At 36.7% G+C, this 24,251-nt stretch overlaps 1 protein-coding gene across 7 annotated transcripts in view; it reads left to right on the top strand.

Annotated features, from left to right (window-relative positions):
- The window catches only part of ORC5 (origin recognition complex subunit 5), a 76,962-nt gene that overhangs the window by 9,330 nt on the left and 43,381 nt on the right, over positions 1-24,251 (top strand). For all 7 annotated transcript variants that reach the window (XM_087765761.1, XM_087765759.1, XM_087765762.1 and 4 more), the window contains 8 exons: positions 2,777-2,851; positions 5,511-5,622; positions 5,965-6,095; positions 8,247-8,295; positions 8,867-8,957; positions 11,211-11,263; positions 13,504-13,616; positions 17,200-17,247. In XM_087765761.1, coding sequence (XP_087621887.1) covers positions 2,777-2,851; positions 5,511-5,622; positions 5,965-6,095; positions 8,247-8,295; positions 8,867-8,957; positions 11,211-11,263; positions 13,504-13,616; positions 17,200-17,247 — 672 coding nt within the window. The remainder of the gene's footprint in view (positions 1-2,776; positions 2,852-5,510; positions 5,623-5,964; positions 6,096-8,246; positions 8,296-8,866; positions 8,958-11,210; positions 11,264-13,503; positions 13,617-17,199; positions 17,248-24,251) is intronic.

Raw genomic sequence — 24,251 nt, 5'->3', positions numbered from 1 at the left:
TGAACGAAACCTATTATCTTAAAAATAGGAATGCCATAATATTAGTGATGTGTAACTGTATATATACATTGTGGACGTGCAAAAGACATAGACTGAAATTTCAGCCCAGCAGTAGGAATTAAAGGGTTTTTTACAAGAGGTGAAATTGCTTGTTTAAGAAAACATAAAAGTGGTTCAAGATTAAGAGGTTAATGACCCTGTGTAATCACTTTGCATGTTTCTCACAACAATCAACAGGCACACTGCTTTGTTTTTTTTGCAGTCAAACAAGAAACTCATAATTACACTGACCATTCTTAATTTTGTTTCACAGGTTAAAGTTAAATAAGTTTTATTCCCATTTAAAAATACTTAACCACTGAGTTAAATAACTTTGTATTATGTTTATTGGAAACAGTACTATCTCATAGTTTCCTACAGCTCAAGAGGTTAATACATTTGACATACTTATTAAAAAATGAATGAAGAAAAACATGTACCACTACTTACAATAGATAAGAAGTTATACATAGATAATTCATTTTAATTTACTGTCACAAAAGTGGTATTAGCATCCTTCAACAATTCCATAAGAACAAAATTTATCACTAAAATAACCTTTAGAGAATTTCACAAAATACTTTATATAGTAAACTTTTACTTTCAGATTAGTATTTGGATTAAGAAACTGTTCTACATCACTAAGGAATGCTTTATGTGTTATATGAAAATTAGTATCACTCAGAAAATTAGAAAGTTCTTGAACAATGGTTATAGAAAACGAACCATTAGATATACCTAGAAAGGTTCAATTGTATCACATAAATAGTTGCTGAATCAGAAGAATTAAGTATTAAATTAGTATTTCCGTTCCGTTCTGCGTGGGAACAGACAGGAATCGGGGAAATCAATTCATGTATATTAACCTATGTCATCTGGATTTATTGTAGAGTGGTTTAAATTGAGACTGATGGAAGACCAGCATGCTGGTAACATAAACTGGCAATGCTCATTTATTCTATTTCATTTTGGTAGTAAATAATGTAATATTTCAGCCCAATTAACTCAGAGCAAATTAAGATAAATGTTTACTTTCAAGCAAAGGAGTCTAAATGTTTATCTTCACCCAAGCATGGGTGCTGAATGCTTGTGATTACTTCTGAAAAATGAATTTATTAATTTTAACTACCTGAAAAATTGGAGCAGATATAACTTGTAGTCATTTATACATTTACAATATTTAGCACTTTACAGAAGTAACAAGCTGCGGTTTTTAATGTAAGTCAGCAGACAGTTCTAAAATGTATCATTTTTAAAAAAAGCTGAAGGGTGACAAATCTATATTAAAACTAAAGAATGAAGTGTGGATTTATAGGCCTGTGGCTAGGCTGTTTCTGTGAACTGCTTGACATATTCCACAAGCCAGGGTCACAGTATATATTATCTGCCGTAAGTAGAAACTCTGGTTTGTTTCCCACTTACGTAAAAAGATCTACTTTTAGGTCAAGACCTTAAAGCTTTGTGTTCGGTAGCTGCATGTCACTGGGTCCAATAAGCAGTATTTTATTAGTAAAATATGTAGCCTCTATTTGGTCAGTAACGTAAAGCAGTCTTCATTCCTGAAGTCATTTATTATATGAACGAAATACAGATGTCAATATAAAATCATATGTTGTGTTGTGGTTTTAAATAAGTTCCCAAGAAGTGTGAGCTATTAGTGCAGAGATACTGCTCTTTCGTGCTTTTTTTTTTCCTGTACGGTGTGATTTTGAAATACCATTTTCATAAAATGTTTCTTGGTTGTCCACATAAAATTCTTTTTCTTACTGTGGGGACAGAACTGATAGATGTCTTAACATTTCGGTGTGGGGAGGAAATGTAAAAGGATAGAAAAATATCATTTTCTAGGGACCTATAGTTTTTTTTTTTTTTTTCAACAGCAGTAATTCAAAAGAAGTAATAAACTTCAGAATTTAGATTTGTATTGCGAGTAGTAAATAAAACATAAAAGAAATGTGTTTCTGTTACATTTTTTTCATTCCTGTCAAGATTTTAAGTGTACTGGGAATACGAATTTTTTTTTTTTTTTTCCAAAAGAAAATCATGCATGTTTTCAGGCTCCTTTTTTTGTTTTCTCTAGGCTCCAAAATGTTAGTTGTTTAGATAGTGTTTCCTGTTTAAGCTGTACGTATGCTACATATCTGCTACTGCTCTGTGAGGTTTGCTTACAATACAACAAATCCTGTAAATTTCTAGGCTGCAAACTATGGCAAGAAAAGTTTCTCACAAAGTTCAGTTGTGTGAATTCCAGATGATAGCTAACTTTTTGAAAATAGGAGCTCTTATTTGTTTCTGAAAAATAATTTCATAGTGGGAAAAGATAGCTCTCCTACAGTAAGCATGTTGATATATATATAGTGCTACAGTACTACATATAATCTTTAAATATAAGATTTTTTGACAAAAATTGAGGTTTCAATGGTTGTTAATGATATCATGGCTTTGTCAGTGATATTCTTGACTGGTATACTTACTTTTTAATTCTTACTGCCATAAGGCATGAAAATGTTGCTTGCCTGGGGATTGTACCTTTTTTTAGATGGCAGAGCTGCTTGGGCTTCCTGGAAGCACACCTGAAGCAATAATCTCTCAGATGTTGCTTGTTTAAGGGGGTCTTGATAGTTAGGTGGTTTCTGCTGTCTATTGGTGAAATCAGTTTCCAGCAGCTAAGAATTAAATCCATGTGAGAATGGAAGTTGACATTGTCTATGTAATAAGATCATTGTTCTGTTAAAAGGTACTGGATAGAGCAGAGCAGCTGAGGGAAATGGAAGCAAACATCCTGCCAGCGTTTCTTAGGCTTCAAGAGTTGGTAAGTGTCTGGAAAAAAATTAATGTATGTGTCCTGTGTATTGAAAGTAACTGAACACATGGTATCTGTCCATCTGGGCTCACAGATCAAGATAAATGGTTCTTTAGATGAGAAAAGTTGCAAAATTAATACCCCCCCCCCCCAATCAACTGGCAGTGGTGAAAACTAGAAAACAAACCAGAATTTAAACATTGGCAGGTTTTTCTTACCATGTTAATTTTTTTTTTTTTAATTTTTTTAAAAATTCTGTTTAATAGTAGCTGTCTTTTCTAGAATATTTTTGCTTTTAAGAAGAGCGTAAAATTTTTCTACTCTTCATTTAAAGTTTTATAATAATTGCAGAAAAAAAAATCTTGGGCAGACTACAGTCTATAAGGAGAAGCTTCAACATAGCTCCTATTAGCTTGGTACAAATAAATAAATAAAACCCCTTTTAGAGTTTGTCAGGTGTTTGTGTGGGAATCCAAAGTCTGCTTCTGAGTCAGCTGCTGATTCAAGAGAGCCCAACCACATGGAGTGAATTCAGCATCAGAAGCATGGATTTGCAACTCAGGAAACATTTGTTTTCCTCAAGTTTCTCCTATGTGAAACTTCACAACATTGCATGGTGGCTGGCTTGAGGATGGTCAGTAGACCACCAGCTATTGAACTGTGACTGGAGCTGCACAGCTCAGCAGCTGTGAATGTGCTTTGTGATGGCAGAGAGTTTTTACACTTGTGCTGGAATTGTGCCACAGAATGTTTCTGATCGGAGTAAACCACTGTATCTTTCCCTCTCTCACTTCTGAAGTATCAAAGCCTATGCCTTGGAATAAGGAAAAATGGTGCATTCTCTGAAAAACTGAAGACAAAACCAGAAGATGGTGGTGCTTTGAAATGTCTGAACATCTAAGTAGCTGAAATTACACTTGTTATCTCAAAGACTTTTGTGTGATACTCTTAATCTTCTGGTGACATTGATTTCCTATTTACTGAATGAAGACTGATTCACAGCTGTGTTCTTAATCCTAGCAGCTGGTGCGTTTTCTGGCTTTTTTTGTCTGTTCTGCCCATGTTCTGGATTTTGCTGCCACTGAAGCAGAAACAACCTGTCTGACAGAGAGAAAGGAGGAAAACTTGGGCCTATGATTGCTGTTCAGGGACCAAAAAAACATAGGCTAAGACTTAAATATGCTAGAAGAAACACCCTCAAAGTCAGAAGTAACCTCCAAATACGTTTGTCAGCTTTCCTGAATGCTGAGATTCCAGTTGTTTAAAAACTGTATTCTGGACTGAGGCTTTGTAAAACTTTTGTGCAGCTGATGTTGCAGAGGAACGTTGTAGGAGCAAATCTACTGCATCACTTCCTTTCCTGGAGTGAAAAGAGACAAGTAACTTAATTAGTGGTGACAGATTTCATGGGACTGGGAGATGGTTGATGAAGAATGGGTCATAGGATGCTTGATTTCTGTGAGGATTATGGTGGGGAGTACTTAAATTTTTCATATTGGAAGGCCTGTCAGGAACTGAACTGAAAATACCTTAGTACTGTTGTCAGCTAAAATACCAGGAAATGGGAGAGGAACACAATTGGAAGAAATCTACAGAAAGTTGCTCTCTCATTAAAATAAAAAAAAGTTCCATAAAAATGGGGAAAGAAGAAACAGTAAAGAATATGGGTGGGTGCCATTTTGGCAAGAAGTGGGAAGAGTAAATAAAAGAAGATTCTCCTTGAATTTCAGGGAAGGGGAATAGCATTTAAACTTTTCTTTCAGGTCATTCACAGGTCATACTAAGCATTGCCAATTCAATCATATTACTTCCTTTTATTTTCTTGAGGTGCCTCAATAGTTTTGAAATGTCTATATGAAGAACCATATTTAAAAGCATCTTTTGTTATGCAGAATTTTTAGTATCGTTGCAAAAACCTTGCAAAAAGGAAGAATGAAGCATCATCTCCACAGATAGTTAGCTTCATATTAAAGAGCTGATGTATAGAAGGGTGACCAAAATAAGGAATATTTTTTTAATATGAAATGTTTTGTTATCTGTTGACCACAACATCAAACTCAAGGCAAGTATATTGTCAATAAAAACTTGGTTAAAAAGAATATGTTACTATTTGCAGCCATTGTTGGTAACTAGTAAAACAGTTAGTAGAGTACACAGTTAATGCTATGTTTTTGTTTTGGGATTTTTTTGTTTGTTTTTAAAGACCAGCTTACCTTTAAAATTAAGTACTAGATAGCTTGGTTTCTGAAAGCACTGAGCTTTCTCTTGCTTTTTAACTCTTCCTGTTTGTTCTGAAAGTCTGGGTTTAATTACGAAAGTAAAATGTTGTCTTAATTTTGGAAGTAAGGGATGGAATCTACTTGGTATTGTCTAGTACCAGAGCTGTATCACCCCACAAAGCTTACATGTCAGTGAAATGGCAAGGGATGCAGAGAAATCTCATGTAATTATGAAAATCTGCAAAGGTATGAGCTTCTTGAAGGCCAGCTGAAGCTTTATTACTCTGCTAGTAAATTGTATTAAATTGTAAATTTGATGATTTTTGTAGAACAGCAAAGTCACAATAATAATTTTTCTCATTGATATTGTAATCAGTGTTATTTTTTTTTCTTTCTCTGCTGATCTGTCACTCTTTTTTTTTTTTTTTTTTCCTTCCTTCCCTGCATAGACTGACAGAAATGTGACAGTTGTCCTGCTCAGTGAAATAGTATGGGAACTGTTCCGTCCAAATACTGGATGCTTTGAGCCGTTCACCTTGTATTTTCCCGATTACAGCATAGGTAAACTAATGCTTTAATCTGCTTTTCGGGGATTGAAGAATACTTTGTCAAACTATCCAAATGTTTTTTCCATGTTTATCAGTATGCTTTTTACAGAATCCGGAATATGTAATAGCTACTGGAATGTAAAAGTCTATATTCACACAACCTCTAAAAAACAAAACACCTCAAAGTAATGTTTTGGTTCCATTATATTTGCTGATTCTTTTAATCACTGTAGTTTTTGTTGGATTTTTGGTTTTTTTAGTGATCATTATAGTTTGTTTTTCCACTTAACTTGTAAAATGTGGTCAGTTTATTAAGTTAGCTTTACATAAGTAAAACTTACTTTTGTTTAAACAGGACACCTGCAGAAGATCTTGTCTCAGAATCATCCCCCAGAATATTCTGCAGATTTCTATGCCGCATATATCAATATTCTCCTTGGTGTCTTCTACATGGTCTGTAGGGACCTGAAAGAACTTCAGCATCTGGTGAGATGAGCTCCTTTAGAGTTGTTTTGTTTTGGGATGTTTTTTGCCAAATAAGCTCTGAAGGTCTAGGCTACCTATTTTCACCTGTTGGGATAAGGAGATAAATGTGATGAAACCTTTTATGCCTGCTGATAAGTATGGTAGAAGCAATTGCTGCAACTGCAGCAGTTTTTGAGGGACAACTCCTTTACAGACTTGGTTTATGATTTTTTTGTTTGTTTGTTTTCAATTCAGTCAGAGGAAGTAAGAGTTATGATTTTACTTTTTCAAGCAACAGTAGGCCTCACTGTGCCTCTTTTCAAGTTCTTTTTACATGTGGTTGTGTGGCTTTGTTCTTACTGCTGCCTTCTTGCTCACACAGACTTCTGTAATCTCTAAATAGCTTTCTGTTGTATTTGTTTCCTGGACTGTGCAGTGGAATGCCAAGCAGTTGCTTTCAATATTTGAAGGAATAACTTCAATTACATGGTCTCAGCATGTCCAACCTCAAGTTCTATTGTTTCCCGTGTTTATTAAATGTAACTTGCCACCCAGCATTCTTTATACTTCAACTTTATGGAAAATTTAACTTAAAATTTGAAACATTTTCCTATATTATTTAGGAGTGTAAAATTTTCACCTCATTTGCCTCCAACAGAGGATTTTAAGGTAACCAAGCTGCTACAAGCCAGATCTGTTGCACAGTTTTACAGAAACATAGCTGTTAATTTGACTCAAAGGCCTAGAGAAGCAAGGATTGACGTAACTGTTTTTATTGTCTTTCTTTTGGAATTAAGAATAAAATAGGTATGTCAGAGTTCCTGCAATATAGTCATGCCTGAGGGAACAAAAATAGATTGAAGATATTTGGAAAAAGGAGTTTTAACCATATATCAATTGAAGAATGTAATAGCAAACAAACTAACAGAAGAAAAATAAAAATTACTTAATGGTGACCTTTGCATAAGAAAAGCTGAATAGCAGTAACAATTATTTACTCATCAGATTATTATTTAAATAACTATACTGTGTACAAGGAAATTTTACAAGTTTGAAGTGATAAGTGGTTATGGCCAGTGAACAAATTGGTGCTGGTGAGATGATTTGAATGTTCTGCCTGCATGTCCATCAGGAAAACATAGCTAAACTTCAGCCCAACTTATCTGTTAACTATACGCGTTTTATATTTATATAAGATTGCTGAAATCTGATGGAGACACAAATAGAAACTAGGGTCACAGTTCTAGATGTGTACTTGAGTTGCTCTGCTTGTCAGAATATTTTCATTAGCTTTAGAGACACTGTGGGAAATACCAACATTATGAAAAGATTTACTTAATTGGACCCTAAATTCTTTTTGTGCTTGGCAAGTCTCTTCTGTAGAAGGTAATGACAGGCACATGCAACTGTCTGTAGGCTTCTGAACAACTCCATAGTGTCTAACATAGACTCTAAATGTGTATGTTATTATGCATGATAATTAATAACGCATTCTGGAATTGTATTAGATTTATATGTGGAAGTTATTGCATTGAGTTCTGTGTACTAGCACAGAGATTTAATAAGGTGCAGTAGGACAAAAGGAGAATGAAATGTGAGGACTGTTGTTTTACAAAATTCTGTGTGATATTGATTTAACTATTTTAGAAAAAAATCTAGATTACAACCATGTCAACAATCTCTCAATCTTACCTTAGGCAAAAGGAGTTTGTTTGAATATGAAATGTTAGCATGGGTTTTGGGGGTTTTTTTTGGTTTTTAAATAATTTCTGCTTGTGTGTGTGTAAGTATGTGTGGCCTACTTTTGAACATGGTGATCTGCTCCTGGAATGGAAAGTTTTATCTGAAAATGATGGGAGTAAAAAAAGTTGATGAAAACATTTTTATTGCATTTATGATGTTTAATTATTATGTTATTTAAAAAAAAATGCAACCAGATTTTGCTGAGATCAAAACCGAATAACCTGTGATAGATTACTTCTGTTTGTGTTTTAATCTACAGAAATGTTTTATCATTTTACAGGATAATGTTTGGAAGCAAGCGGCATAATTATTGACTGAAAAATAATTCATTGGTTTTGCAAAATAATGAATTACGCTGCTTGTTATGTTCTGTAGCTAGATCAAATATGTAGTACCTTTTTAATATGTTGTACTTCTTACTTTCTGTAGGCAGCACTCAATTTTTCTAAATACTGTGAACCAGTGGTCAGAGGAGAAGGTAAGCTTCTGTCTTTAATTTGAGCAGGTGTATGAGAGTGCAGGTGCCCTCCTGTGGGTTTTGTGGAGGACTTTGCTTTGATCCTCATTGTGTTGTGACTATTTCTCTGGTCACAACATCATTGCTTATTCCAGTTGCATCCAGTAGGCAGCATTTGCAGCAGAAGCAGTAGATGATATTTGGTGGTGGTGGTTTATGGAAATGAGATGGAAATACTGTGAAAACTTGCTTCCCCTTATAAATCTTTCTCCTCACTCAACCACCAAGACTTCTGCAAAGTAGGGAGATAAGTCATTTCTCTGTCAAAGAGAAAATGTCTCTGAGAGGAGAAAATGAGAGCAGAGGTTCTCCCAAACTGTCCCAGAGTATCTCGGAATAAACCACAGAGAAGCAGCCTTGCGTGGTAGCACGTGCTTGCAAATGGACGATGATGGTGCATCATCCTAATACAGCATTTCAGAGGCAGGGTGTTAGATTTATTATGCCATGCCTGTGACTGTTCGGGTGTCAGAGATAAGAGTTTTAGTGTTGTGTGAGTTAAATTAACAGAGTTGGTTCTGACTTGGCGCAGCAAATGAACGTGACACCCGCAAACTCTGGAAAAATATTGAACCTCATTTGAAGAAGGCAATGCAGACTGTTTATCTCCGGGAAGTATCCAGGTAATGTGGGGGGTGAGGGCTTGTTTGTTTTATTGATGTTGCTGTTTTTAACAAGCTTCCTTTCTAAATATTTACTCTCTCAATTATGTTTCATGGCTAGTGTTTCTTTTTTGCTAGATAGAATCTTTTTTCTTTAATGTGCATTTCTTTCTTGCTGTGTAATGTTAGAAATAGGGTATCTCAGGAGGAAATTTTTAAACAAAATGGTATTTGTAGCATATAAAATATTGAATAAGTAAAGCAGTGGCAGTGGGTTGTGTTCTCTTTTTCACTGACGGTCATGCAGATAGATCCATTTTCTGTCATGTATGAAACTGCCAAGCACGGGAATCCCTCACCAGAATATATAGGCACAGTTTAAAACACACTTGTAAAGTTGACTTGGCAGATCCTCACTGTACCAAGGATGCATGCAAACCTCAAAATTCTTACAAGACGTTACAGATTTTGAACGTCTGTGTTCCTTAGCTTTGTTTTGTAGAGCTAGGTTTGTATGTTTACTGTGCTTTCTGACCCCTTATTTTCTTGTCCAAGGGCAAAATTTTCCTTATATGGAATTACCATTTTTGACAGCATTAAAAGCTGGTGTCCTGCTAATGGGCTGAGTTTCTCTTGATATGGTTTTAGATTCCTTGTTTATTTCTCAAGTTGCCAGACTGCCAGAAAAAAAGATGGTGGTGGTCATTTTTAACGGTAATAATCGGCTCAGATTTAATGTCTTCTCCATCTTTAAGATGAGTGATTCTGATGTTATGCCATGTAAAGAGAGATTCAGAAGTGTTTGATTTCTTCTTCTTGATACAAACATAATGGTTTCTTTCCTTCGAGTATCATTGAGGCTGTAGAGTATTCTGGTAACTGAACCTGGCTCTGTAGTAGAAGTCTTTGCTAAACGTTTTGGAAAAGTGATTGTTCCTTCAAAAAGAGAATTGATTTTATTCCATGTGAGCTAGACTTCACTGTACAATGCGGCATTATTCTATTTGCCTCAAATATGCATTTATACTCAATATTGATCTTCATTACACAGTCTACACAGGATCTTCCTGACTTTTTATATTGTGTAATTGCCTACTCTAATTAGGGAGTAATATAAGATTATGATATAGAATAGCTTATGAATTGTTTCCAGATAACTAGATTTCCCTCTTTACAGTTTTCTTTGATTATAAATTTGAGCTTTACTGGGGTTTTTTATTATAAATTTCAGCTTTCTGCATAATAGTTCTAGGATTTACCTCTGTGTACCAGTAAATGCTTGAGGAATTAAAATGACCATATCAGTTTTTCTGGCCACAGAACTGTAATTACTCTGGGCGTCTCTTCATGTTGTAAGTTACAAGATAGAACTTTGCTATCGGCTGTTGTGCTACCTGAACTGAGACGAAAATAAAACTTTTTTTTTTTCTACCTGTAAAATAGACATCAGATAAAAACTTTGCTCATTAATAATTTGGTTGATCATTCATTATAATTTGAGTATTACATTAGCTGTCATTAAACTGTTTACATGAGTTCTATGGCTTATGGCTGATAAACCTTGTTCATAAGGATCTTTAAAAAACAAAACAATAAAGCACTGGTGCTTTAACAAACCTGGTTTTTTATCCCCTTGTGGTATACAAAATGATCTACAATCATGGCATTTCTAACAATGTCATTCCTTAAGGGAAGTTTTAAAGTGAAATTTTTTGCTATTGTTTAGGAAAACACCAAACTACTTGCAGACATTTTTCGCTGACAAAATGTTTGATCTTGATGTCTTCAAAGTTTTTCAGTGAAGAATGAATATTGCTGTTTTTTTTATGTAGACTTCAAAACTACGTTATGAAGTAATTACAGTATTGTTCTTACTAGCGTAAACAGTTATTAAGCAGATTTAAAAAAATCAAAATTATCAGTGGCTTTACCTTTTTATCCAATTCTGCATTGTTCTTGAAACTTAGAACACTATTGATATTTGCTTACTGCTAGTAGTTGGATGGAAAGAAATTGGTATTTTACAATTAGCTCGTACTCACTTTTATACCTTAATATAACATTACTTTCTGCAGTTTTTTCAAATACACGTAGTCTGCACATTATTGAAACTTACGTGCAAGGTAGTAAGATTTGGTATTTTCAATTATTCTTTTACAAACTGTATCCTAGCCAGTGTCATGAAATTAAAATATACATATACCAAGCAGGTAGTTTTCTCTAAAAGACTAACAAATACTTCATCTCTATATATTTGCATTATCTGTCTTTTAGCTCACAGTGGGAGCGCTTACAGTGTGACAACGGAGAACCTGGGCAGTTGAAAGGTACTGGATACAGTAACTCTGTAGGGGCTTGTAACGTGAAATGTGTACTTTTCAGTTGGACTTGGTTGTTGTTATCTGAGAACATGTGAATGAAATCACATAGATGAGGCTACCTATTAGCATTTAGTTACAGTTCCGGGTAATCATGTTTTTTGAGAAGGTGTTCTACAAAGGCCTGTTACTGTTTTTTCCCCTGGCATATATCCTGGGAGTAATGTTTCCTAAGGTCCTTTGTGGGTAAAAGCAGATTTCTTTAAATCAGTATTTCTTATTTAAGAATGAATGAAGAATGGGCTGACCCCGATGGTCAAACCTCTGTGTGCCAGCTGGCAGAACTGTCTGAGTGGGGAGAAGGGAATATTATACCTGGTGTATACCTGGATTAGCACATTCTTAAACTAAACAGCTGTCCTGTGTCCTGATTTCTTGGCAAAGAGGAATCATAGAATCATTAAGTCAGAATCGCAGGAATACTTTCTGTTCTTTCCTTGGAAGAATAAAGCTTTGTTGATTTTATACTTTACATAGGCTTGAAAGTTGAATCTCAATGTATCTGTCAGCCTTCATTCACAATTTGGGAAGGAATACTAAAACATTTTCTTGGTGATGTCAGTCGGTCATGGTCTTCTGACCAGTTCGTAGTTTGGGAACACTTTTTCCTTATTATTTATCATGACAAATAATTTCTTCTTTAGACAGTAGGTAAAATAGCCACTTATTTTAAAATTGTCTTAAGATAATTGCCATCATCAGACTGTTTCCTATATTTGCTTTACGATCAGTAATTTTTCAACATTGTTGATCAAAGGAGTTTGATTCAAAGTGTTCTTATTAAACTCCTTTCTGTGCCCGGATGGTCATGAAATACTTTTGCACCCAACAACCCCAAAAAGAGAAACTTTCTTTCAAATGCATTTTCTAGGATTTTTAGGTATATGTAGTAGGAAAAATTGTCTTGTTGGTAAATAGCATTTAATAATAACATTCTTAAAAAGCAATCATAATAAATTTTACTGTGGATGTAAATAAGCAAATAGTTCATTGCATGATGCAATATTGGCAGAGCAGAAGAATGGAGCAGAAACAGATATTTCTGTATTAAACTAAATTGTCTATATGTAAGAGTTTATTTGGTGTTGCATTTTGTAATTAACATGCAATACAAAACAATCTTTTGATTGTAAATGAAACTAAAACTGCTGTCCTTTTGTGCCTACATGAGAGGAAATTATTACTAGCTGTCATCTAGGATGCTTCTCATCACGCTGTGTGCTCTGAATCTTAACTTTTAAACATGTTTAATTCCTTGATCTTTATTTGCTCATATTTGTGGATTAAAGCATAAGGGTACAGGTACTTCACAGAACAAGAAACCGCTGAAGTGAAAACCTGTAAGTAAAGAAGGCACAAGAGAGTACCTTTAGTGGTCTCCATAGTTAGACAACTGATGAAGTAAGGTGGTTTGATCATCCTATTCACATGCATAAGCTGTGTAAAAGAAGCAACTACGGTGACAAGAGCAAGGGAATGTAAAGCAAAAAAATACAAAGTAAAAGTAAAAACAGGGAAGGAAAATACTCACTAGACTGTAGTTGTTGTGTGTTTTAATGTGTGAGACTCTAATCTTAATGAAGTATACATGTAGCAGGCTAGATCAGCTGGGTCAAGTGTAAAATTTTGAAAACATTTTCTGTAGGGAATAAAACAGTGGCTAAAAATTGTGAGATGCTGAACTGTTTCTCAGAAGTGCAGCACTGCTTCTTTCTCCACCATGCCAGCCCTGTTCCTGGCTGAGCTGTCTGGCCCAGTCTGGAGCAGCCTGAAGGTTGGGTCTTGGAGAAAAGCTTTGCCATTGTAATTAAGTACATCTCTTCATCTGCTCTGTTTGCCAGAAAAATTACCTTAAATGAAAGTAGCCTGGAATTTTTAATTTTTTTTTTTTTTTCAGGGAGATCACACCTTAGTGATTTATGAATCTCCGATGCTTCAAATACAGTTTCTGAGCTGAGTCCATAAAGAGTTCAGAATGTTAGTTTTGTTTAGCTTTGAGCCATTCCTTGTCCCTTCACTGATTTTTATATCTGTGATAATGGGATTGAGAAAGTAGCCGTACTCATTTTACTTACAGGGATAGAGCAGGAGAGAAAGAAAAGGAGAAGAATGCAAACAAGTCTAATTTGAAGTTTGTGGATGTTCAGAGTGGGTTTTGGTGACTCATAAACTGTTTGTTTATTTTATAGGACTTTCTGCACATACACATGTGGAACTTCCGTATTACTCCAAATTTCTTCTAATAGCTGCTTACCTTGCCTCCTACAATCCTGTTAGGACAGATAAGAGGTTCTTTCTTAAGGTAATGAGATTTTTTTGTTAGTGCTGCTTACTGGATTCCTGCATACTGAATTTCCTAGTTTAAAACTCTTTAACCATTCATTTTGGGCTCTGTTTGTGTGGTTCATTTTATTTGGTCAGAAGTTTTTCTGTAGATCACATACTGCGATTGGTAATGATCACTTAGTCATTATTCATGTCTAATAAACCCAACTTCCTCTTCATGTCAAAACATGCACAACACTGTTATAGTACAAGTACTGTGCTTTGCTTTTGTACGTTGGTATAGCTCCGTTTTGTAAAGATTTCAGTGAAGTGCCTGCATTGTTCTCAGGTATAAGCCACGCTTAAATTTCTGGAGTAAAATACAAACCACAACTGCATTAGCCTTTAACGAGGTAAAATGACATAGTGCATCCTTAAGTTATTTATACAATTTTAAACTTCTGAAACAGAAACATACAAACAGTTGCTTTTGCAAAAGATATGGTTCCATTAGCTGGCACTTGTGTTGAAATGATGGTAATGCATGTTTTAGGATGAATGTATTAATCCTTACTACCAAATCATGGGCTAAACCCCGTTTTCTGTAAGTTCTTGCCATGTATAGGTTGAATTTTTTTTTTAGTTCTTTTTTTCCTTTGGGCTGTGTTGTGGTCAGGGTGCAAACAAATGCTGTGGTGCCGTAGTTTGTAGTCAGTCTCTTTCTTACCCAGGATCTTCATGCTCCTCAAGCCTGCCTCATTGCGTTGTTTTTGAGGTCTTAATTTGACAAAATGTAGGCAGGTAGACAGATAACAGAAAAGTGATTGGGCAATTATGCTTTCTATGCATTTTACCAACTTCAGGGTTTTCTACGTTATTACAGTATGTATTAATATATGCCTGTGTGTGTAAATGTATGGTATTCATGATAGATAGGCGTGAACAATTGAAGAAAATGAGAACAAGACAAATTTGTAAAAATATGCTTGTTTTCTTCTTCCCTCTTGAAAAAAATTGTAAATACATGTTTTGAGGAGTTGCTGCAGTTCCTAGTGATGATATACTAGTACGGTTTTAGTTTAAATGTGGGGTTTGTGTTTCTGGTCTGATCTTGCATTGAAAGCTGTAGGTGTTTCACCCTTCTGTCTAGTCCTTTCCTGAGGAGAACGGAGGATTACTTGTAGTAAGTGCAGACTGGCGGGTTTTCTTTATGGGCAACCTTTGTTCTTTTCACTTGGCCAAAGCAATCTCTTTGCGAGAGATTTATTTGCTGAAGAAGTGTTTTTGCCAAGATTTTTCCATATCAGTCTTGGAACTCAAAGAAACAGGAAAGTTTACAAAAGTCAAGTCAGTAAAGCATGTTATCAAAAAGTGCCACATCTTTCTTGTTTGTGTTCACTGAACAACCTTCTCAATTTAATTTTTTTCCTTTCTCCTTTTTTAGTAACTCTGAAGTTAGTTTCCACTCTTGCACATGAACTCTACTAATAACTTTTGTACAATAAACTTCTAAGGTTTTTGAAGCAGGGACTGTGAAGGTATTTCAATCAGTAATACTAAGTATTTTTCCCAAGAATTGGTGAAGCAGGAGAAGTTACCATTCTTGCTGCACGTATCATCTGATAGCAGTTAGCCCTTCATCAGGTGCTAAGGCAAATTTCAGAAATCGCTGCATCTCGAAGCTCAACAAAACCAACACTTTTGGGGGGTTGTTCGAGTTGAGTGTTTTTATGAGTCATGTGGACTGTGAAAAGAGAATATGATTTTATCAGGCTTGTAATGAGATTCAGAGTAGATTACAGAAAAGTATCTTCTGGAGTGATTTAAGTAAGGACCACTAGACAGCAAAAGGGATGCAAACAAAAAGATGGTCATTGAGCTGCTAATCTGCAGTACTGGCGTAGGTGGTAGGCTATACTACAGCTAAAAGTGAAGTCACAGTTTGTGGCAGCCTGGAATGAAGCAATAATTGGCAGCGCTGCTATTAGTTATGTGAAAATTCAAGAGCTTTGCAGTAGATTGAGAGAAAAATATGAAGTTGGTTTTGAAAGGTAGTCTTTAAAACCTAAAAGAATAGCAATCTATGCGAAGTCTTCATTTTATCATTCTAATAGAAAACAGGACTAAAAAATAACTGAAAATTAACTCTGAATTTCATGTGTTTCTTTGTGCTTGCACAGATATAGGACACCGACTCATTTGCTTTGAAACACTTTTGATGTAATTTAAATATACCATACGGAGATCCCAGCATAACTTTTAAAATGCATGAATGCAATTTGTTGTGATCCATCACTAGCATGCTCTGTAACCTCAGGCGTGGTCACTTTCCCCTCGAAAAGGTCTCTGTTATCACCACAGTCTTCTTTTCAAAGGCATGATAAAAAGATTACTTTGCTGTCTCTAAGTATGTGTGATTTGTATTAACTCAATGAACTAATTTTTTTTTAGTCTGGTAAATTACGTAAAGGAAACTTAAAGCCCTGTCTAATATTAAGCTCTTCAGAAGTCAGTCAAGAAAAGTCACAGTTACTGAGATTGTCTTGACATGGCTGAGTATCGAGGTCCACAAATACTAAGTACCAGATTTTAAACATTATAATGAAAAAAGAATTCCTTCATTTGAGGTATTTTTTCCCTGAGTCATTGAGCATGCCTATAAAGTATACTTATAAATAAGCTGTACTTCTCAAGGCTGTGGAAAAACTCATCAGGTGATATTTTGAGAAATAGCACTTAACTATGTTTAAAGAATATTATACTTCTACCTCTCCACTAATTTTACATCATTTACATGTCATTCTTCATGTCTCTCTCTGTCTTTTTTTATTTTTTTTTTACCCATTCATTTGTAACATCTTGTTTACTATATTTTTGTCCTTGACTTGCTCTCACATTTTCAACTGAGATCAAAGAACACTTGATTATTTTCTTTGGACAGTCCTTCCTTTCTTAAGGCTACTTTAAAGTTGCACCTTTTAAAATGATGTTCCTCCCCCGCCCCCCCCCCCCCCTTCTGTTTGTCGTTTCGCTCCTGCACCTTGTACTATCTTCGTATTGTATTGATTTAATTCCTGGTTGTCATTCTGCCAGCTTGCGTACCATCCAAATTCTAAAATGGAGCAGATAAAAGGTGAAAATTCAGATGGATTTTATGCATGGATACGTTTTAAAAATGAAGTGGCCATCATTTAAACTTCTCTGGAAAGAGAAAGAAATGAAACGTCTGCCTTTTTCATTAGATGATTTAGGGGAGGAGGAGGATGGTGGCATGAAGTCATATTAAAAACAAATTTTTACTGCCTTTTCTCATTAGTCCCTGATTAGATCAGAAAAAAAATCTTATGCGTGTCACGAAAAAATACTAGTTGTAATATTTGGCTTTGCACCACTTAGGACACAATGAAGCAAGAAGCAAGGCAAGTGTAATTTTAGGGCTTCTAGTAAGAAGGGTTGCTGGTAACATCAGAGACAAATATTGGAGGTGTAGTGTAGACCCAGACTAGCGTACTGCCATATGTAGCATACAATTCTTTGTTGACCGTTTTGACTCTGTCTTTGCTATAGAAGGAGCATAAAATAATTTACATATAATATTTGCTCTTGTCTGTTGTTTACAGCATCATGGGAAAATTAGAAAGACCAACTTTATGAAGAAACATGAAAAGGTATGTATTTTATCTTTCTGAGCTGAGCTTGGCAACAAATATTTTCTTTCTACTGTACTGCTGGTTTTGTATTTTGTTTTGCCTCATTGTTTACTGTAGAAACAACAGAATTGCATAAATAACAAGTACTGGTGCATTTGTTTTGTATGATACAAATTTCTGTATGATGCACACATTTTTATTTCATTGAAATTTAACTGTAGCATAAATTCGTCTCCTAACGTCATATTTTCGTGTATAACAAAATGTGCTTAATAAAGCTAGTTAAAGGACATCATACATGGAAGAGCCAGATATCAGAATTTCTCTCAAAGATGTTAGAGTAATAGGTGATTAGTAGTTTTGAAAGTCAAGTCACTTTAATTCCCAGTGATGCGGTGAGGTTAAGAGCTTAAGTTTGTGTGTTGAGGCTTGGAAACTTGGCACTTCTGTCTGCTGGATAGAATTCCATCTGGCTATTAACTAACCTTTTCATGGTTATAAATAGCTAAATATCATTGATTTGAGTGGAGCTATACCAGTTTTTGCTGACAGAGGCTTGATATGCTAGGAAAAGCAAATACCTATATGTATATCAATCAGGTTAACGGTTGGACTTGATGATCTTAAAGGTCTTTTCCAACCTAAACAATTATATGATTCTATATTTATAACTGTAATGTAAAAAGAGAAATCAAATTTTAACATTTGTGACTTGTTGACTTATTTTTAAACAAATTTGTAAATGAAGAGCAGTGCAGACGGCACTAAATCCCCACCGAAACAATCAATATATCCTTTTCTTCTCTATGCTACAGGCAGTGTAAATAATAGGAGAAAAATTTTAATATGATACTTAGCCTAATAATTCTTTGCTTCTGATCCTGCCTATAGCCTTTTCCCTAATTTTTCTCCTGCCCCTGCAGGAGGACAGAGTCCTTGGCTATCCAAAGACTTTTTTCCAAGTTCTCTTATTTCTGTAGGGGCACAGTTTCTGCATGTGAAGGTGAGCATAGCTTTATTTCAACAGTGCAACGTGTTGTACCACTAGGTAGATATTTATGTAAATTTAAGAATTCTGAAGTCTCTGAATGCATGTGTCTTGTACACGTAGACCTCATGTGTTTTGTCCCTGGCACGTGAACTCCTGAGAACTTCCAGAGCACCTAGTTATTTTCAGGACTGCTATATTCTTGAAATACCTCCACGTCCTAATTAGTTGAGAAATAATTTTCAGGAGAAGGAATAATTAGTGTGTCTTAGACCAAAACGTTCTTCTTTCCTTGCATCCTCTGCAGGAAAGGTGTTTTGTTTTATTGTTTCTTGGCAATAGATTTCCAACTTGGATGATGAGATGGGAACAACTAGGGAGATGGAAACAGCTAGGAATGTAAAAGATATGGGAAAATAGAGATTTGTTGAAGAAATACTGAGGTCGTGATCACCTTAACTGTACTGTAGAGCTTGTTCTCTTGTGTCGTTGTTTATGTTAAATGGACTTGTATCTGAGTTCACTACTTAGTGTTCAGAAGTGCCAGCATTAATGATAAATTGGTTTTCACTTTATTACTGTTCCTGCAGCAAACTAAATGCTACTGAGTAGGTACAAAAACAGAACAGAAGGAGGTACTAAGGAAAGAACTGTAAATGAGGGCAACTCAAACAAGTGTAAACAAATGTCATGTAAACAAAATTAATGGTCAAAAAGATGAGTAAGATTTCAGTTACTTTCTTTACTTTAATTAGATTAATTCTAATTTTGTAGACTTTACATTTACCCTACAACCTAAGCATTGAACTGATGTTCTGAAAGCATGATTAGACGTGTGCAGTTAAAGCAGCTTGGTTTGTTGTCCAGCTGTAACAAGTAACTTGTATAATCAGGAAAGACTTCTAAGACTGCAAGTGATCTAATTCTTGCACCTCTTTGTTATATTAAAAATTAATGTTACTTTGAAGAGAATTAGAACTTCATAGTCCTAGTAAATCAAATATAGTTAACAGAAAATATCTCTTGAGTTGACAGTGTTACATTAAACTCTGATTGCATGCAAGAAACAGAAGTGTGTCTTAGAGATTAATAAACGGATGGGAACTTTGTGGCATTTCAAGAGTACCTTTGCTTCTAGTTACAGAGCAGTGGTTCTCTGCTTATGTGTCACTTCATAGTTTACAGGTAAGGACCCTTTCGCTATAAGTATTCATACCGGAAACTGGAACTGCTTGTAGGTCAGAGCACAGTCTGGTTTTGAAAGTTTTTAAGGCATGGTAGCTGTGATTGTGGGGAACAGGACTGCAAGTCCTAAGAGGATCATCCAGACCTATGTTCTTTTTGCTGTACTGTAACCTTTATAAATATTTGCACAGAGATACAATCAGCCAGGTATAAACTTGTATATTTTGGTACGATGATTCTGTAGTGAGGGAAACTGAAATATAGGGATAAAGGATTACATCTGTAGTGTTATAAATAAAGGCTCGTTTGCTTCAGTTGGTGTGACAGCTTATATCAGTATACCTTCCCTCAGAGAAGCTTGTCTAAAAACTGATTTACAGATCAAATTCACCTAACTCCAAGTGGGTGCCTGCATCTAAGCTAGTGTCTTTTTAGAGACAGTGCAGAGCTAGTCAATGCGGTCGTTGCAGTGTAGGGTGTGATTCATCTCATACTAAAGTAGGTTCCACGTTCAGTCAGATGAGTTGCAGCATAAACTCTATTGATTAGTTTTCTACTGGCTATAATGGGAACTTAGGAAACTAGTTTGGCTGTACATACCTACTTGACAGGAAGCCAACACTGCATGAAATAAATCCTTCCTTAAAAGTTTAGATACAGCCAGGCTAAAAATCTCTTTCTTGATTCTTAATGCTGTTCAGTCCAGAGGCTGTTTTTTTTTTTTTTTTTATTAGAAAAAGTAAATCTTGTGAATGAGGGGGAAAAATTGACTTTATCATTCTATTAATTGCCTTGTTGCTGATAACAGCAGAATTTTTTGGGTTTCTTTGCATGGTTGTCCTGGAACAATGTTTTTCCAGTTAAGTGACAAGTGAGAGATCTTCCTGGTGAAGCTACTTTTGCAGGAGTGTGCTTTTTCAGATGTCAGTCCATCAAAAGATCAAATGTGTTGGTGTGTTTTTTATTGGAAAAGAGTTTGTCTAGTATATCTGCTTCAACTTCAGTCTAGGATTTGTTTTGTATCAGAATTTCTAGCTTACACCTGAAGATGCTTCATTCATATAGCAACCATGGCAGTTCAGAAATGCTTTCTGCTAAAAAAAGTGAGTAGTATAGTTCTGTCTTTAAGTATATGCTAAAGAGGTTGAAAATTCAGCCAACTGAGGTTAAGAACTTTCTCCCTTTTGTGCAGGTAATTTAGTTTGGGTTAAGCTTTTAAAGAACGCTTTTGGTTCTCATTCTTGTTCGTGAAATTTTGGAATGTGAATACATGGCTCGCAGTTGTGGGACGGGGAAAGACTTAGGCCAGTTAAACAGTGGGAACATGAAACTGACACTGTAGGTAAAAAGCACAAGCACAGATAGTGGCAACTGGGGAAAAGTCTTTTTTGAACCATTTGACAAGTGTATTGCCAAGGTGGAAAGATGATAGAGGACACGCAGAGTTAATTTGATGGCTGTAAAACTTTTTGAAGAGGTTTTCTGAATGTGGAAGATACCTTTGTTTGTTTTTAAGAGAGATGAGGGGTCCCTTGGATTTTTATAAATACTATTCTGTGTAGTATTTTGTCTTACCTCCTTGCAGAAGATTTGTAAAAATCTTATTCCTTACTATGTTCAGTTTGGAGGAATTTCTAAACCATTCCTGTTCATCCAGGAATTTCTTTCTGTCAAAGAAATAAAAATTAAGTGCTTCTTCTAGAAGTTACACTCTATTAGAATTAACTGTTCTGGCTTTTCCAGAAGAAAGCATTTCTCTCAAATAATTTGAAAGTTCAAAACGGTATTCTGTCTAAACAGAGAGCTGATAATATTAAAAGCAAGAAACTTGTGAAGTAACTGTATACTAAACGCAACTTCAGGGATTACTACATGCTAATTGTGCTTGCTGGCTGCTTGGAGTGCACACATTTTAATTACTGTATGTTTGTTGACATTTTCTGGTGATAATAAAGAATATGCTTCATAGAACCGGCATGTTTAGAAGCAGAAGGGCAGGGGATTGTGCAGCTCATAACTTATACCATACCTGCATTCTGACTGAGGGTGCTGTGCAAAGTTTTGACTACGTTTCCGTTATTTTTCACACTGCTGTGGTGGGTTGACCCAGGCTGGATGCCAGGTACCCACCAAAGCCGCTTTATCCCTCCCCTCCTCAGCTGGACAAGGGAGAGGAAACATAACGAAAGGCTCGTGGGTTGAGATAAGGGCAGGGAGAGATCACTCACCAATTACCATCATGGGCAAAACAGACTCGACCTGGGGAAATCAGCTTAATTTATTATCAATCAAATCAGAGTAGGGTAATGAGAAATAAAAATTAAATCTTAAAAACACCTTCTCCCCACCCCTCCCTTCTTTCCGGGCTCAACTTCACTCCCGATTTCTCTACCTCCTTGCCCTGAGTGGCACAGGGGGATGGGGAATGGAGGTTGTGGTCAGTTCATTGCATATTGTCTCTGCTGTTCCTTCCTCCTCAGGGGGAGGACTCCTCACACTCCTCCCCCTCTCCAGCCTGGGGTCCCTCCCACAGGAGACAGTCCTCCACAAAGTGCTCTAATGTGGGTTGTTCCCATGGGCTGCAGTTCTTCACGAACTGCTCCAGCGTGGGTCCCTTCCACGGGGTGCAGTCCTTCAGGAACAGACTGCTCCAGCGTGGGTCCCCCAAGGGGTCACAAGCCCTGTCAGCAAACCTGCTCCAGCCTGGGCTCCTCTCTTCATGGGTCCACAGGTTCTGCCAGGAGCCTGCTCCAGCGTGGGCTTCCCATGGGGTCACAGCCTCCTTTGGGCATCCGCCTGCTCCAGCGTGGGGTCCTCCCTGGGCTGCAGGTGAATATCTGCTCCAGCGTTAACCTCCATGGGCTGCAGGGGCACAGCCTGCCTCACCATGGTCTTCACCACGGGCTGCAGGGGCATCTCTGCTCCGGCACCTGGAGCACCTCCTCCCCCTCCTTCTTCCCTGACCCTGGTGTCTGCAGAGTTGTTCCTCTCACATATTCTCACTCCTCTCTCCGGCTGCAGTTGCTGTTGCGCAGTAACTTTTTCCCCTTCTTAAACATGTTATCCCAGGGGTGCTACCACCGTCGGTGATGGGCTCAGCCTTGGCCAGCGGTGGGCCCATCTTGGAGCCAGCTGGCATTGGCTCTATTGGACATGGGGGAAGCTTCTGGCATCTTCTCACAGAAGCCACCCCTGTAGCCCCCCCGCTACCAAAACCTTGCCATGCAAACCCAATACCACTGCTTTCTTTGTTAGCCACGAGGTAGCTTTGGGGACACCTCCTGGATTTCAAAAGCTAAGACATGTATTGGAAATACCTTTTTGTTTTGCTGAAGAAATGAGTGGTTGTGTTTTACTGATGACTAACGCCACAGAGGTGCTGGTGGTGTATTTGAGAGGTGTGCTTTCCCAGAAGCATTCTGGAACAAATTTTCTTTTGAAATTCCTCTTTAATCTTGGCTGCTCTGCTAGTAAGAATAAATCAATGTATGCTACAAAAAAAGGAAACTGGATGTCAAAGTAGAGAGAATGAAATGCAAACTTAAAAGGAAACAGGTATTTCCTTTGTCAGAACTTTTGACAGTCTGGGTTATAAATAAGTCTCTGTAGTCCTAACAATGCTGCCTGAGTTGTAATACTACCCAATTCTGCCCTATGAACTGTACTTCTTCTTTTTGTAAGACTGGTTATTTTAAAAAGATGTAACATTAAAAAATCAGGAACTCGTATTTCTGTGAATTCAGTTGAATTCAGTGTTACTACATACAATAACGTGTAATGCCTAAAATGTCTGCCAGTGTCAGCTGAGGTGTGAAGATGATGTGTATGATGCAAAGAAGGATGGGGGACGGAATAGCTCTGTAAATGCAAGGTTGAGTAAATATGCCGTGTTCTGATAACACAGTTTGTCTGTAGCTGGCAGGTGGCTCTTGATATGGTAGCTCTTGCCAGCAGAGGAGCTGACCTTGGGCTCAGCCAGCTGAACCCTTTATTTTAGCCAGCTGAACTCGTGGGAGGCGGATGCACTCTGGGCCCTCGCAGTCAGCACTCCTTGGGCTGCATCTTGAATATTCTGTCCAGTTTCGCTCCCCTCCAGTACAAGACACATCAATAAACCAGAACAATTTCAGTAGACAGGTATCAAAATGGTCAGAGGCTGGAGCACTTGCCCTGCAAGGAGAGGCTGACGGAACTGCAGTTCGTCAAGCTGGAGAAGGGAGGCCTAAAAGCAGCCTGTCCTGTACCTGCAAGGAGATCATCAAGACTGTATGATACAATGGCGGATGGTGAGAGAGTGAGAAACAATGAGTGTAAGCTGAAAGGAGATGTTTATACTGGATATAAGGAGAACGTTTTTCCTTATGAGGACAGCCAGGCAGTGACACTGGTTTCCCAGAGAGGTGGTGCAGTCTCTGTCCTTGGAGGTTTCCAAGACTGGACTGGTAAAGTCCTGAGCAACCTGGCCTGACCTCCTAGCTGACCCTGCTCTGAACAGGAGGGGTTTGACTAGCGACCTCCTAAGGTCCCTTCCAGCCAGAATTCTCCTATGATTGAGTGTATTTTAAGAAAGTAGAAATATAGTAGTAAAGCTGTTTCCTGTGTAAAACAGTAAGTTGAAGTTTTGTCATTTCTAATGTACTGATCAAAAATGTTTTCTTTGGTTTTGGTATCAAAATGATAACATTTTCATTGTCATATAAAAGAGGCAAAAGAGAAAAAGAAAACTAAAAAGTTAAAATCAGCCAAAAATATAAAAACTCAAAGATTTTGTTGGGAAAAAAAAAAGAGCAATTACTAATTTTATTCCTACAGAGATAGTTGATCAAATTTTTTTTTTAAATTGGTTTTA

Source organism: Nipponia nippon, unplaced genomic scaffold (assembly GCF_047370975.1).
Source record: "Nipponia nippon isolate SJK-2023a ecotype South Korea unplaced genomic scaffold, ASM4737097v1 scaffold_3, whole genome shotgun sequence".
Taxonomy (NCBI): domain Eukaryota; kingdom Metazoa; phylum Chordata; class Aves; order Pelecaniformes; family Threskiornithidae; genus Nipponia; species Nipponia nippon.
The sequence above is the reverse complement of the archived record's forward strand: the minus strand, read 5'-3'. Positions and strand labels throughout refer to the sequence as shown.